The 16208-nt window shown below is 40.4% G+C and overlaps 1 protein-coding gene across 2 annotated transcripts in view; it reads right to left on the bottom strand.

The window, feature by feature from the left end:
- Positions 1–4299: 4299 nt before the first annotated feature.
- The window catches only part of LOC140714312 (glycophorin-C-like), a 160772-nt gene continuing 148863 nt past the window's right edge, over positions 4300–16208 (bottom strand). The window contains exons 4-5 of one of the 2 annotated variants that reach the window (XM_073025458.1): positions 14788–14961; positions 4300–9817 (exon numbers count right to left, since the gene is read on the bottom strand). In XM_073025458.1, coding sequence (XP_072881559.1) covers positions 9798–9817; positions 14788–14961 — 194 coding nt within the window. In that variant the 3' untranslated portion in view covers positions 4300–9797. Of the gene's footprint in view, positions 9818–11541; positions 14962–16208 lie in introns of those variants that run through there. The other variant, XM_073025449.1, reaches the window with a different exon arrangement.

Genomic DNA, 16208 nt, shown 5'->3' with positions numbered 1-16208 from the left:
CTTTACTCCCCTCCTCAGCCCCACTGTCTGGCCTTCGCCTCATAACCTTTGATGCTGTATCCAATCAAGAACCTATCAAACTCTGCCTTAAGTACACTAAACAACCTAACCTCTACAGCTGCCTGTGGTAGTAAATTCCACAAATTCACTACTCTCTAGCTTAACAAAAGTCTCATCATCTCTGTTTTAAATGGACCCCCCCCCCCCCACCATCCATCCTGTGGCTGTACTCTCTTGTCCTAGACTCCCCCACCATGGGAAATAACCTTTCCACATCTACTCTGTGTAGGTCTTTCAACATTCGAAAGGTTTCAATGAGATCCCCCCCCCCCCCCATCCTTCTAAATTCTAGTGAGTACAGAGCCATCAAACGTTCCTTGTATGATAACCCTTTCATTTCCAGAATCATCCTTGTGAACCTCTTCTGAACCTTCTCCAATGGCAGCACATCTTTTCTAAGATGAGGAGCCCAAAACTGTTCACAATACTCAAGGTGAGGCCTCACCAGTGCCTTATAAAGCCTCAGCATCACATCCCTGCTCTTGTATTCCAGACCTCTTGAACGGAATGCTAACTTTGCATTTGCCTTCCTCACCACTGACACAACCTGCAAGTTAATCTTTAGGGTGTTCTGCACGAGGACTCCCAAGTCCCTTAGCATCTCAGATTTTTGGATTTTCTCTCCATTTAGAAAATAGTCTGCACATTTATTTCTACTACCAAAGTGCATGACCAAGCATTTTCCAACATTGTATTTCATTTGCCACTTTCTCTTCCATTCTCCTAATCTACCTAAGTCTTTCTGCAGCCTACCTGTTTCCAGAACACTACCTGCCCCTCCACCAATCTTCATATCAGCTGCAAACTTGGCAACAAAGCCATCTATTCCATCATCGAAATCATTGATACACAGCATAAAAAGAAGTGGTCCCAACACTGACATCTTTGGATCACCACTAGTCACTGACAGCCAACCAGAAAAGGATCCTTTTATTCCCTTATGGAAAAAATGTTGACTTTGTCCTATTTTGTCCTGTGTCACCAAATACTCCACAACCGCATGCTTAACAATTGACTCCAAAATTTTCCCAACCACTGAGGTCAGGCTAACTGGTTTATAGTTTTCTTTCTGCTGCCTTCCTCCTTTCTTAAAAAAAAGGGTGGAGTGACATTGCCATTTTCCAGTCCTCTGGCACCATGCGAGAATCCAATGATTTTTGAAAATTCATTGCTAATGCCTTCACAGTCTATTCCATTACCTCTTTCAGACCCTAGAGTGCAGTTCATCTGGTCTGGGTGACATATGTACCCCTAGGTCTTTTAGCTTTTTGAGCACCTTCTCCCTTGTAATAGTAACTGCACTCACTTCTCTCCCCTCACACCCTTCAACATAGGGCACATGGCACCGTGCAGACTGATGCAAAATACTCATTTGGTTCATCTGCACTCTCCTTGTCTCCATTATTATTCCTCTAGCCTCATTTTCTAGCATTCCTATATCCACTCTTAACTCTCTTTCATTTTTTTACATACTTGAAAAAACTTTTACTATCCACTTCGATATTGTTTGCTAGCTTGCTTTCACATTTCATCTTTTCCCTCCTAACCTCCAGCACTTGGCATCCTTTAGGTCTCACGTCACACTGGAAACAGGAACAATGCCCACACAGCAGTCCGTAGTTCCATGCACTCTTGTTAAGATGTCAAGTGTCTCCATTCTCTCAGGTTCAGCTTTGACTTTGTACATCAGTGGGAATGGTATGCACCTTGCTGTGGTCAGCTAGTAGGGCACCACTCCTGGCCTCAGTAGGAAAAGGTACATATCTTTCAGTACCCTGGGCCTGTTCACAACTCTGGGTACATCTTCTGCTGCTGAACATAGTTTAGCGAAACCTTACGGTTTCGGCTTCTTGATGGCATGTGTGACAAGATCTTAAGGATTATTAAATATGGACTTCCTTTAAAAAGAGAGAGAGAGTGGAGAACATGTGCTATTTTAAAGATGAGGGAGAGACCAACGAAAGCCTGTGAGTTGCCTTGGAATGGCAGGGTGGAGCTATACCAGACAGACAGATGGTGTTCAGCACTTGTGGAATATATACAAGGTCAACTGGCTTTGTAATCAGACACACGAGACATGTCAGACACCAAGGAAGACACTGACACTGGTTGAGCTTTGTGTGCCCACGACAAAGGTGGGGTTTTTGCTCACCGTGTGGACAAATGGGTGACCGGTGGAAAGCTATCAGTGTGTTTAACCCTCGCTGGGGTTGATAGCTGTACCACATGTGGTCACAGTCGGTGACTTTAATAAGTTTCGGGAGCAGGAGGACAACATGGAAGATTTGACGGCATCTGCACTGGGAAGACAAAACATCTCCCTCTCTTCAATCTACTCAATTCAATATCCAGAACTGAACTGACTTCATACCTATACCACTGTAAGACTGTATCATTTATCACCTGAGCTGGGAGAAGTTTGGGAACTTTATTTACTCACTTACATATGCATATACTCTGCTGACCTGTTTGTCTTATCTGGTTTTATATTACTTTATCACATAGTTACTGATAAAATAGAGCTTATAACGGAAGACTCAGACTCAAGGTGCTGGTCCTTTTTAACCCGTTATGGGGTACGTACACATGCATGTCATCCCGGTGGTGATGAGCAGAGATTCTGAACAACGTAGACATCCTCTTTTAACTGTTTCTCATTTATTTCACTGGAAAATATTTCTTTTACACTGAGCTTATGTTTCTCTGGCCCTTTGAGCACTCTCTTTGTTGGTTTTAGTGTAATGCTTACTTTCTTCACCAGCCTTGTGAACAGGCATTCGGGAATGGCTGTGAGATCACTGTTTCATTTGGCAGTAGACTGGCCTTGACTATTTGAATCGCGAACCCCAAGGAAAGCTCTCTGTTCATCTGAATCACGATCTTCTTTAAACTCCTCAACTTTTTCTGAGTGACACTGGTTATTATAATGGCCAACTCTATTGTGTTGGTGGCATTACACTTCTTTTGCTGGACAGAGCACTTTGATGTGGAATGGGGACTTGCCACATCTCCTGCAGTTGAACATTTTACCTACTCTTTGTTTCACTTGTCAGTTTTGTTTGAGCTGAGCTTTACGGTCACCTCTTTCTGAATACATCTTGTTTCTACCTTTCTTTTTGTACAGCTTCAAGCTTTACCTCATCATCATTTTCATAGTTCTGCCTGCTGCTGATGAACGTTCTCACTCTGCCAGACCAGAGTAGCAGCTTTCTCCAGTGTGAGATTTGCCTGCAACTGAAGTCTCTCTGGCATTTTGGTGTCTAATAGCCCGGCAAGAATCCTATCCCTAATTAGCTCATCTGTCAGATTTCCATATGCACTGTTCCATATACAATGCTATGATGAAGTCATTTGCACTTTCATCCGGCTCCTGTTTTCTGTAGTTGAACTTTGCCCCCTCATATATCACATTTCACTTTCCTGTGAAATACTGTTTGAAGTTGTCCTGCACAGTTTTGTACTTTTTGTGACAATTTTTCAGTTCTAATCTACCTATGATGTCATCTGCTGTCACCCATGCAGTGCTTACTTGATGCTCTAAACCTCTCAAAGCATCTGACCCATCTCTCAAAGTCCCCTGATTTAGAGAAACCAAATGTTTTGAGGGCTTTATTAGGTGTATAAATGTAGATACTGCAGGTACTTGCTTCATTTTTCTTGTTTGTTTGTCTATTGTTTTATTTGGAGTAGAAACATAGTAGAAACAAAATTACCTAGGGCTACCCATAGCCCTCTGTTTTTCTAAGTTCCATGTCTTATCCAGGAGTCTCTTAAAAGACCCTATTGTGTCCACCTCCACCACCATCACCGGCAGCCCATCCCACGCACTCACCACTCTCTGCATAAAAAAACTTACCCCTGACATCTCCTCTGTACCTACTTCCAAGCATCTTAAAACTGTGCCCTCTCGTGTTAGCCATTTCAGCCCTGGGATAAAGTCTCTGACTATCCACACGATCAATGCCTCTCATCATCTTATACACCTCTATCAGGTCACTACTCATCCTCCATCACACCAAGGAGAAAAGGCTGAGTTCACTCAACCTGTTTTCATAAGGCATGCTCCCCAATCCAGTCAACATCCTTGTAAATCTCCTCTGCACCCTTTCTATGGTTTCCACATCCTTCCTGCAGTGAGGTGACCAGAATTGAGCACAGTACTCCAAGTGGGGTCCTATATAGCTGTAACATTACCTCTAGGCTCTTAAACTCAATCCCATGGTTGATGAAGTACAAAAGTCAAGTTGTCAAGTCAGATTTATTTATATAGCACATTTAAAAACAACCCATGTTGACCAACGTACTGCACAGATCAGAGCAGAATAGCTAAAATCACAAATACAAGAAACACAAACATAACCAACAAGGCAAACAGCTTATAGGCACAAAAAAACAACACAAGGGCCTAGGCACAAGCCAGAAATCAGCCACATTAGGAGAATTCAAACACTACTGAAGCACAGTCACCCCTGAGCTTAAGTTTAGATCACGGGACAGCCAAGAACCCCAAGTCAGCTGACCTGAGGGACCTGGAAGTAGAATACGGGGTTAGCAGGTCTGTGATATGGTGGGTGGGGGGGGCAGCCCATTTAGGGCTTTATAAACAAACAGGAGAACTTTAAAATCAATTCTGAACTGTACTGGCAGCCAATGGAGGGAGGCCAGGATATGAGTAATATGGTCCCTCTTCCGGGCACCTGTCAGTAGCCTGGCTGCGGCGTTCTGGACCAGTTGCAGGTGGGAAAGGTACAACTGACTAATCCCAGTAGACAGGGAGTTGGAGTTGTCCAAGCGGGAGGATATAAGGGTGTGGATGACTTTCTCGAGATCCTTGAAAGAGAGAAACGGCTTAATCTTGGCAATAGTACGAAGCTGGAAAAAACTGGCTTTTACTACTGCATTAACTTGCTTGTCAAAAGACTTATTTTCTGTCTCCGAGAGTTTGACTGACTTCTCTGCTGTGCCTGTGTCTCTGTGCACTTCCCCTGGCTACTGGCTCACAGATTATTACAAAGTATCTAATTTTCAGTTCAGATCAAAGGCATTGCAGAGCAAACCTGGCCAGTTCTCAGCTCACCCTCATGGAACATACAATTAGTAACTAGCACAGGCAGTTTAGATTGATGAGACTCTGGATATTTTCATGGTTATATACAAACATGAACAGTCTTCCTGTAAGTTCTTTCTTGTTAGAGATGTCACTGGGTCTGAAGCACCAATTCATTGGCAATCATGATGTTGCGTTTGATATTGAGGGAGAGTGCAGAGCACGCCAGCATGCCAACCTTGCAGGATATTCAACTGAACTTTATTGATGACTGTTTTTGTACAGTATGTAAACTCCTCCTGTGTGGGAGTGGCTACCTATGACATAGCACAAATAGCACTGTTAACTACCACAACAACTTTCAAGGACTCTACAACTCATGTTTTTGGTATTATTTATTTATATCTATATACATTTTTGTCTTTGTTGTTATTTGCACACTCAGTTCTCTTTTGCACATAGGTTGCTTGTCAGTCTTTACTTGTGTGTGCACTGCCCTAGTGCAATGGCTTTTCCACTTTAAACACCTGCTGCACAAGTCTCCTGTCATTGCTGGATATGACTGACAACCAACCATCTGTGTGTAGTTTTTTTATTGCTTCTATTGTATTTTGTTGTTCTACTGTGAATGTCTATAAGAAAATGAATTTCAGGGAAATACATGATAACACATAGTACTTGAATAAGAATCTTACTTTGAACTTTGAAAACAAGTGTACGTTTAAGTTCATTTAATTATCAGTCAACTACCCATTAACCTAACTTGAGTGTTCCTCAAGGGTCAGGGTGTAAAACACGTTACCAATAGCACATAGCACATATGGTTATGGTTTCAGAAAAAAAAAAATACAATCACAAAGAGAAAAATAATATATATAGCCCAAGTCCCCATGTAGCATGACTAAATTGTCCTGGTCCAGCTTGTTCTTCCATTAGGCCAACACCAGAGGGCAGCACAACCTTACTGTCTCTTCCACTGTGCAATTGCCACAGGCGTCCCCATAGCCTTGGCCTTGACCTAGTCCTGGACCTCACCACAGCTGAGGCACCACATCATCCCCACCAATGGTCCAATGAACCAGACTTGCAGCATTCTATGTTACCAATGTCCATCATGTTGCTGGGGGAGCAAAATAGAGAAAACAAAAGGAACATCTATGAAGTGCAGAGACGTAGACTGTAGCAGTGACTTCTTGATCCACCAATTAGAGAAAAGAAACAAAGAGAAGTTGTAAGTGCAAAATCCACATTATGTCAGTTATGGAAATCTTTGTTTCAGTCTCTTGGCCTCTTTCCTTTTTACTTCTCCACAGTTGCTGCCTTGCCTACTGAGTGTTTCCATCACTTTGTTCTTCTGTCAGATTTCAAACATCTGCAGGTTATTGCTTTATTTCAATAGCTGGAGAATGTTCCAGATGTTAGGAGGCACAATGAGCCAAACTCTGTCCTTTATGCTTGAGAGATTTTATGACTGTATGAGCTGTAGAGTGCTTCCCCTGAACAGATGATGTTGGGGAAGCACCCTATCCTTTATTTGCACACCCAAGCATATTTACAGCTAATGTAGACAATCTGGTTGAATGCTTTTTGCTAGATTTTAATTCCAGACAAGTGATGTCACTGAACTCAAGGTTTACCACTGGGAAAACCAAACAGCTTCCTTATCCTTAGTTAGGTGATAGCCTGCTTTGTTCCTCAGAGTTCAGAGTTAAATTTTAATGGTATTGGTAAGGAGTCTGTATCTCTTCTCATGAACAAGAGGATTTCTTCTAGATGTTCCGGTTCCTCCCACAGTTCAGAGGCATACAGGTTAGTAGGTTAATAAGTCATTGAGAATTGCCCTATGATAAAGCTAATGTTGAATAGGTGGGTTGCCAGGTGATGCAGCTCATTGGGCAGGAAGGGCCTGTTTGTTGCTGTATCGCTAAATGAATAAAAAGTTCTGCTAGGTATTGCCTCTTATTATTGTCCCTGAGCTGCATTTGAGCATCTGAATCCCATATTATGATACTGGTTAGCTTTGTTTTTTTTTGTTGAGATACAGCGTGAAGTAAGCCCTTTCAGCCTCACCACCCAGCAACCCCTGGTTTTAACCATTGTCTAATCACGGGAACATTTACAATGATCAATTAACCTTCCAACATGAAGGCCTTTGTGCTGAAAGAGGAAACTGGACTACCTGCAGGAATCCTGTGTGGTCTCGGGAAGAAAGTTCAAACTTGTTACAGACAGTGGCGGGAATTTGTCACATATACTTCAAAACATTGAAATATACAGAAAAACTCAGTCCATGATGTGCTGGGAGCAGCCCACAAGTGTCACCACAATTTCAACACCAACATAGCATGTCAACAACTTACCATATGTCTTTAAGATGTTGGAGGAAACTGGGCACCCAAGGGTGACACACACCCTTGTAGCATGATTTTACAGACAGTATTTGGAATTGAATCCTAATCTTAGAGCTGGCATTGCTAACCGCTACACTATCGTGCTACAAAGCCAAATCTAAAGTACGGTGTAGGCAAAGTGAAACCTAATGTTGTTTGCCAAGGAAATTTATCCCTATTTGCAGTGTTGCATACCTATTCATGAAAAAAATGCAAGTTTGTTTGGAATGGAAGATTTTTTTTCTTTAAAGATACAGCGTGGTAACAGGCCCATTCCGGCACAAAGAGCATACACCACCCAATATACCCAAGTGACCAATTAACTTACAAACCTGGGATATGGGAGGAAACCAGAGTATGTGGAAGAAACAGATGTGCTCACAGAGAGAATGTACAAATTCCTTACAGACATCAGCAGAAAGTGTACAGCTGCTCCTACAGCCAGAATTAAGCGTGTCGGTGTTGATCTGTTCAGAATCAGGGCTGAGGATCCAAGGCTTGGAGGCCCACTAAAGGAGAAACTGTTGGTGTTCTGGACTCCACAGCTCGCTGTTCCATTCTGCACTTGTGCGATGTCAGGTGAATGCACAGCTCACCAGAAATGGGTGAATGAGGAGTGAGTGACCATGGGTAATAGCCTTCCCACCACCAAGTTCATCTTCAGAGAGTGGTGCTTCAAGAAGATAATCAATCATTAAGGATCCTCACCATCTGGGACATGCTCTCCTATCATTGCTACAATTGGGGAGAAGTTACAGGTGTCTGACGACACACACTTAACGTTTTAGGAATAGATTCTTCCCCTCTGCCACTAGATGTCTGAATGGTTCATAAGCACCTCCTTTGCACTATTTATTTGTTTTATTCTAACACAGGACATAGAACACTACAGGAGTTTGGCCCATAATGTTGTGCTGACCTATTAACCGACTCTGAAATCAATCTATCTATTCCCTGCAGAATAGCCCTCCTTTTTACTGTCATCCATTTGTCTGACTAAGAGTTTCTTAAATGCCCCTAATGTGTCTGCCTCTACCAGCATCCCGGGCAGGGTGTTCCACGCACCCACCACTCTCTGTGCAAAGAACTGGGCATTCCTTCTATACTATCCTCCAATCACCTTAAAATTATTTCCCCTGGCATTAGCCATTTCCACCCCAGCACAACTTGATCTATGCCACTTATCATCTTGCACAGCTTGTAATATTTTTTATATGACTTGCACTGTACTGCTGCAGCAAAACCACAAATTACATGACACGTCAGTGATAATAAACTGAATCTGATTCTCATCCTTATGAAAGTTCTTAAACACAAGAGATTCTGCAAATATAGGAGATCCGGAGCAACACACACAAAATTCTGGAGGAATTCAGCAGGCCAGGCAGCATCTCTGGAAATTAATAAACAGTCAATGTTTCAATCCAAGACCTTTTTTAGGATGTGTGTGAAAAATATTCTGATTAAATGAAAGGAAGGAGGAAATAAATGGACTCAATCTTAAATTGAAATTTATAACTCTGCTTCATTACTGTATTTTTAAAAAAACTATTTGCATGTGAAGTTAGTGTTTAATGGTAATCATTATTTAAAGAGAAGGGCTAAAGCTAGCATTGTGTGACTTATTGAAAATAAGAGTCGGAAACTGATTTAAATTACAGTAGTTATAACTTTTCTTCTACCAGTTTACAAAAAAAATGTTTGGGAAATGTTAGTTCAGGTTACACAATGGGTATTGATTAGAGATAACTGCATTTAGAAAAAAAAGTGTTTCAGGTAAGTTAAGTATTTCTATTCAAATTCATCTTGCGTTCCAGAAACAAACTACTGAATCAAAATCCAAAATCAGAAAATATTCAATAATTCAGGAGAGAAGAACACGACTAACATTTCAAGTACTTTAAGGCAATGCATTTCTGATCATAATAATAAGCATGTTAACAGTACTCCTGATGTCTCCTTTGGTCTTTTGCCAAATTGGTTAAACTTCCTTTCATTGATACTGGAACATTAATAGAATCATTTTGCAGTATTGGCTTTCAAAAAAAAACAACTGATTTGGTATGAGAGGAAAAAGTATTTACAGATTTTTAGGAAGGAATTGGGGAATGGGAGCAATTGGATTGCTCTTGCAAAAAGTTGCCATGATTGAATACTTTCTTCTGTGATGTAACAATTGTCCCCCAGCCACAAGATGAATGCTTGTCAAGTCTCCAACTATGATCAGTTAGATAGGCAATGATGTAAAATCTAGCCTCCAGGAACAAACACGAACAATGTAGTATTCCAAGGTATGATTCTCAAGCGTCTGGTTGTTCACCTGCAAGAAAAATATTGAATGGCAATGAATTCCAATCTTGCAAGATACAGTTGCACCTATTTGCTGAAACAATGGGGCACTGAAGACATGCTTGAATGTGTTCATAGTCATTAAGCCATTACGACACTCCTGGCAGAGTTTATTGAGGGGTTGAGCAATGAGCTCTACAGGCCTGGAAACCATTAGCTAGTTTTCAAACACTAGCATATTATTATAATTAATTCCACCATTGTTTACCCTGGCAAACAATGATTCCGTGACTTTAACCAAAACACTAGCACTGGGTCACCTGCCTAACTGAAAATATATGGCCCCTTTAGATCAATTTCCTTCATAAAAACAATAGGGATACAATTCACAAGTTACTTGTGCCACGACAAATGCAATTGAGAAGGGTTTGCCACATAACTCAAGGTGACTAAAGCTGCCTGAGATTTCATTTTATATTGAGGAAAGATATGCCCACCCCCCTGCAATGCAGTAAGGAAGTGTTTGAGGCAACTGTTTGTTCATGGAGAGTGCCACCGCTGTTAAGTTACCAAGTATTATTGCAAATTCATAAAAATAAAGGTGCCAGGAAAACAGAGTTACTACTTCAGGTTTATGAGCCTTCCTCAGAATGTATATCTAGGTATACTGTATATAAGTAGAAGTGACACAAGAGATTGTAGACACTGGAATCCAAAGCAAAAGTAAATTGGTGGAGGAACAGAGGCAGCATCTGGCCTATCTCTGGCCCTGTTTCCTTCCTTCCCTCTTCCATCTGTAAACCTGGATCAATATTTGCCAATGCTTTCTTCACTCCTCCTTTCACCTCTTTCTACAGGTTATGTTCTATCTATTCTTCCAGCCCTGATGAAATGTCTCAACCTGAAATACCAGCTGTACATTTCCTTCACAGATACTGGTTGACCCACTGAACTGCTCCATCAGTTTCTTTTATATTATTATTATATTGACTGAGAATAAGTGTCACTGATTAGAGTGATTAACATTATTTTGTTTTATGTAATTATTAAAATGCCCAACATTCTGTGAACCAGGACATCATTTTATGGTGGATGCCAGACTTCCAATCATACACAACACCAATCTAGACTAAATGATTACATAAAGAAAGGAAGAATATAAAAAATATAATTATTGTGTCTCCACATCACCCTCCCCAATAACCTATTTGATGAAGTTTTTTTACATCCAAAGACTAGAAAGACATTGCACTGAATAGATCTGTTAAAGAGGGAGCTGTGCTATGTGAGAATGACCTCTGCTGTGCTGCAGGGAAGTGGCAGCTGCGAACGGAGAGACTAAACAACCAAAAGACCCAACCACTAACCAGAGCCACTATTTACTCTTACCCACACCACACCAGAATATGCGGATCCCACCTGCCGGCTCACCAATAGACATCTTCAGAGGAAAACATCATACACCACTTGAGTAATTACACAAATCTGCTTAAGTAAATGTTAGTATTTAATCCCAGACCAAGGATGCAAAAATGGGTTATTTGGTCATCATTATATTGTTTCTTATGAGATCCTATTATATGTCATTTGGAAGATTACTTTTTGCACTATGATAGTGACCACACTTGAAAAGTGAATCCTTGAGATATGACAAAATCTTATTCATAGAAATGCAATTTCTTTCCATTTCCAAATAATATTTAATAGGCACAAGGACTAGTCCAGGTTCAAATGATCAGATCATATTCAGATGGATGTAGGAAACACATTTTATTGTCTATATCAATCGATTTCAGTAGGAAATACATATTAAATATAACAACCTTCATTAATGTAGGTTCCTTCTCCATTACTTCTAACATGTTATGATATCACTACTTGTCTCACACGGCACACTGGCACAGTTAGTAGAGTTTTGGGATTAATCCAGAACTTGGATGCTGCCCATGCAGAGTTTGCCACTTTTTCTGTGATTTCTCGTCTGGTTGCCCCTACTTTATCCCATACCTCAATGACGCACTGGTTTATGGGTTAATTGGCCACTGTAATTCAGCCCCAGTGGCAGTAGGGAAATCAATGGAAGTAAAGGGAGAATAAAAAATTTGGATTAGTGTGAGTGGGTCCTTGTTGGTCAGTGTGGACTCAAAGGCTGTATGGGTTCATTTGTATTGGTTCAGGAGAAAGCCTGTACATCTTTAAAAGCACATGAACATTTAAATGTGCACATACCTATCCTTCCCTGCACAAGCTTTCAACAGCAACCCACCCAATGGTTTTCTGAACAGATTGCCTTTCTCCTCTCTATATAGTAATTTGAGGAAAGAAGGTCAACAAGGCAACTTTACATCCTCTAGTCAGGAGATGTTGAACAGTTTGGAGTATTGTGTACAGTTCTGATCAACTACTTACAGAAAATATATCAGTAAGATTGAAAGAGTACAGAGAAAATTTACAAGGATGTTGCCAGGACTTGATAACCTGAGTTATAGGGAAAGCTTGAATAGGTTACGACTTTATTCCTTAGAGCATAGGAGAATGAGGAGAGATTTGATACAGGTACACAACATTATGGGGTGTATAGATAGGGTAAATGCAGCAGGCTTTATCCTCTGAAGTTGGGTGAGACTACAACTAGGGGTCATGGGTTAAGGGTAAAAGGTGAAATGTTTAAAAAGGAATATGAGGGAGATCTTCTTTACTCAGAGGGTGGTAAGCGTGGAGCTAGATGCCAGTGGGAGTGGTGGATGTGGGTTCCATTTCAACATTTAAAAGAAATTTGGGAGGGATATGGAAGGCTATGGTTGGGTGCATGTCGAAGGGGCTTGGCAGAATAATAGGTTGGCATGAACTAGATGGGCCAATGGATCTGTTCTTGTGCTGTAGTGCTCTATGATTCTATGACAGTAAATAAAATATTTTGAAGCCTACACTCACAAGTTTAATGTTGGTGAATAGATGCTGGTGGCTTGAGTGGTGAATGGAGATATGAGCATTAAGTGGAGTAGTTCTCAAATGTACTCCCATTCCTGTTGCTTTTCTGGGGAACAAATATCGGATAGAGAAGAGCTTTAAGCAGATTAAGAGCTCTTTTCTCTGTGCCTCATTGTTACATGGCATGGGAAGATGTAAACAGGGATATTTGGAAATAGATTGAGGACTATAGTGGTGAAGGATTAGTGTCCTGAAGATGGGAGAATAGTTGGCTTTGATTGGGTAGAATTAATTATCATGTGACAAAACTTCCAAAACTACATCCAATCAGAATAGAAAAAAATAATAATACACACATGCAATGAGAAACATTCTTATCCTATTATAATATCCTTCATATTTTATATAATGTACAATAAAGTTTAGAGTAACATTACTATAAGAAATAAATGATCTACTTAAGTCAGTTTTTAATGTAACAGCACTTGTATAAAACAAGATACACTATATAGCAGGAGGTCTAAGAAATTCAGTGTGTATCTCGTGGGATCTAAAATAACCATAAGCACAATCAGAAAACAAAGACAAATTGTTTATAGAAAAAACTGATCTTAACATGAATCATTCCCACGCAATCATAGCAAATAAAGTTAATATTTGATCTAATATATTCTTTCTCTCATTGTAACCAGTTACCACATTCAGTATGGGGATTGAATTACTCTTTTACTGTGTCCAAATAAATGGATGTTCTATGGGAGTGCATAAACTGGCTTTTAAACTTCTGCCTTCAGTCACAGACACACTGGTGAAAATGAGGTGCTGAACCTCAATTAGGAGGAGCTAAATTTAATCTTCCATTGGGAAAGTGGAGGAAATGAATTTTCCATCACGGTCTGGCATAGAAACACCAATGCCAAAGAATAGGAAAGCTTTCAAGAAGTGGTGGATACAACCCATTTCATTGCAGGAAAAGCCCTCCACCATTGAGCACATCTACAAGCAGTGCTGCCACAAGAAAACAGCATCTAACACAAGGAACCCCACCATTCAGACTGTGCTCTCTTCTTGCTGCTGCCGTCAGGAGGGAGGTACAGGAGCCTCAAGACCCACACCAAGTTCAGGAACAGTTATTACCCTTCAACCATCAGGCTCCTGAATCAGCATGGATAACTTCACTCAGCACAACACTGAAATGACTATTGAACACCAACTTTGGACTGACTTTAAATGGCTCTGCAACCCATGTTTGATTGTTTATTACTTGTTTCTTTTTTCATTTGCACAGTTTGTCAGTCTTTATAGTTCTGCATTGATTCTACTGTCCTTTGTTCTACTGTGAATGCCTACAAGAAAATAGATCTCAGGATGCTATTTGCTGACATATACATACTTTGATGATAAACTTACTTGGAAACTTTGAACTTCACTGAATGCTTTTTTCCCCAATACCAGCTAACAAGGCAAAGATGAAACCTATCCCTTGCATTGCTCAGAAAGGTGATCTACAGTGCAACTGTAGAACTAAGCCAGCTAATTTTTTTTATTAATAGTTTGAGGGATGAAGGCTAATAAAATCAGGAATATTCCAATCAAACTGGAGAACACAGAGAGACATAGCACTTACACTTAAAATGTTAAACATTTTAACAGAACTGATGTCCTGGTCTAAAACAATGACTGATAATAGTTTTGATTGTAGATATTATAAGCTCCACTATGGGTCCATGAAGCAGGTTATTAAGTGTCGAAGGTGACAACAGTTAAACGTTTGTGCATTTTCAATATATATGGCACTTTCATTGTTCTCATCTTTGGAAAGCTAATATAGAAAACTATAGTTGTGTCACCTATTTAAGTCCATTCTTCATATTGTCTTGTAAATTAAGAGCTTATGTTATGATTTCTTATGAGAGAAAAAGTTAACAATGATTAAACAAGTTCTCTTCTTCAAAACTCCCTCCCCACCCCTCACTAGAGTGGTCTTTACAATTTAACACAGAGAGCAAGTCCTGGCAGAGGCTTTCAGCATCTGGAGATCTCCGCATCAGATGAAATATTCCTTCTTACTTTCATCCACAGAGTCTTGGAAGTTGGGATCATTCTTCAAAGCAACATCTGCGTTCTCAGCAAATTCAGTGCCTTTAGCCTCATTGGTGTGATACGTGCCCTTGTGTCTGTACAGGTAACGGATCATTACCACAAAGAGGCAAATAACCACAAAAATCACAGCAGCTATGACACCTGTGGGTAAAGAGAACAAGCTATTAAATACTAGAACACAGACGCTAGGAACACCTTGAATTATCAGATTATACAGGAACACTAAACAGCATCAGCAAACATTTACACACTATAAATGTATATTATATAAACTTATGTTGATACTGTCTAATGTACATGCATAATCTGACATATGGTCTGATGAAACAGTATCAACATTAATCTATACAGCCTGTAGGCAATAAAAATTTCAAAAAAATGTTATCTAGCCACACAAAAGTATTATGGAAAAACCATTACAGGAAGGAAGTGGAGTATTTGGAATGAGAGCAGAGGTGGTTTATCACGTTGCTTTCTGGATTCAAAGATACAAGGTAAAAGGACCAGTTCACCAATCCTGAGCTATTTCTTTTGGAGCATCAGAGACTGAGGGGAAACCGATTAAAGATTATGAGAGGCACAGATCGAGTGGAAGCATCTTTTCCACCAGGGAAGAAACATCAAATACTGGAGGACATGCAGAGGTCTGGAACTTGCTGCCTGGCATAGTGGCAGATGCAGATAGAATAGTGTTGTTTAAGAGGATTTTAGATAGACACCCGAATATGCTGGGAATGGAGGAATATACTGTAGATGAAGATTAACTTGGGCTACATAGAAAAAGTGTTGGGAGAAACTCAGTAAGCCAGGCAGTATCTGTGGAGAGGATAAACAGGCAAACATGGCATCCTACTTGAATTGCCATCGTTACAATGAAGGACAATGCTAGCAGATGTTCTTTATGAGGGATATCCAGTCAGGTACACCTGGTTGTTAATGACATTATATAACCATATAACATAACAATTAGAGCAGGGAAACAGGCTATCTCAGCCCTTCTAGTCTGTGCTGAACGATTACTCTCACCTAGTCCCACCTACCTGCACTCAGCCCATAGCCCTCCATTCCTTAACCTGTCCATACACCTATCCAATTTTTTTTTTAAATGACTAAATCGAACCTGCCTCCACCACTTCTACTGGAAGCTTGTTTCACACAGCTACCCTGAGTAAAGAAGTTCCCCCTCATGTTACCGCTAAACATTTGCCCCTTAACTCTCAACTCATGTCCACTTGTTTGAATCTCCCCTACTCTCAATGGAAAAATCCATGTCAACTATCTATCCCCCTCATAAATTTTAATACCTCTTTCAAGTCCCTCCTCAACCATCTACGCTCCAAAAAATAAAGACCTAACTTGTTCAACCTTTCTCTGTAACATAGGTGCTG

The sequence above is a fragment of the Hemitrygon akajei genome, chromosome 2, assembly GCF_048418815.1.
Source record: "Hemitrygon akajei chromosome 2, sHemAka1.3, whole genome shotgun sequence".
NCBI lineage: Eukaryota > Metazoa > Chordata > Chondrichthyes > Myliobatiformes > Dasyatidae > Hemitrygon > Hemitrygon akajei.
Note: the sequence above shows the minus strand (reverse complement) of the source record. Positions and strands in the feature narration are given on the sequence as shown.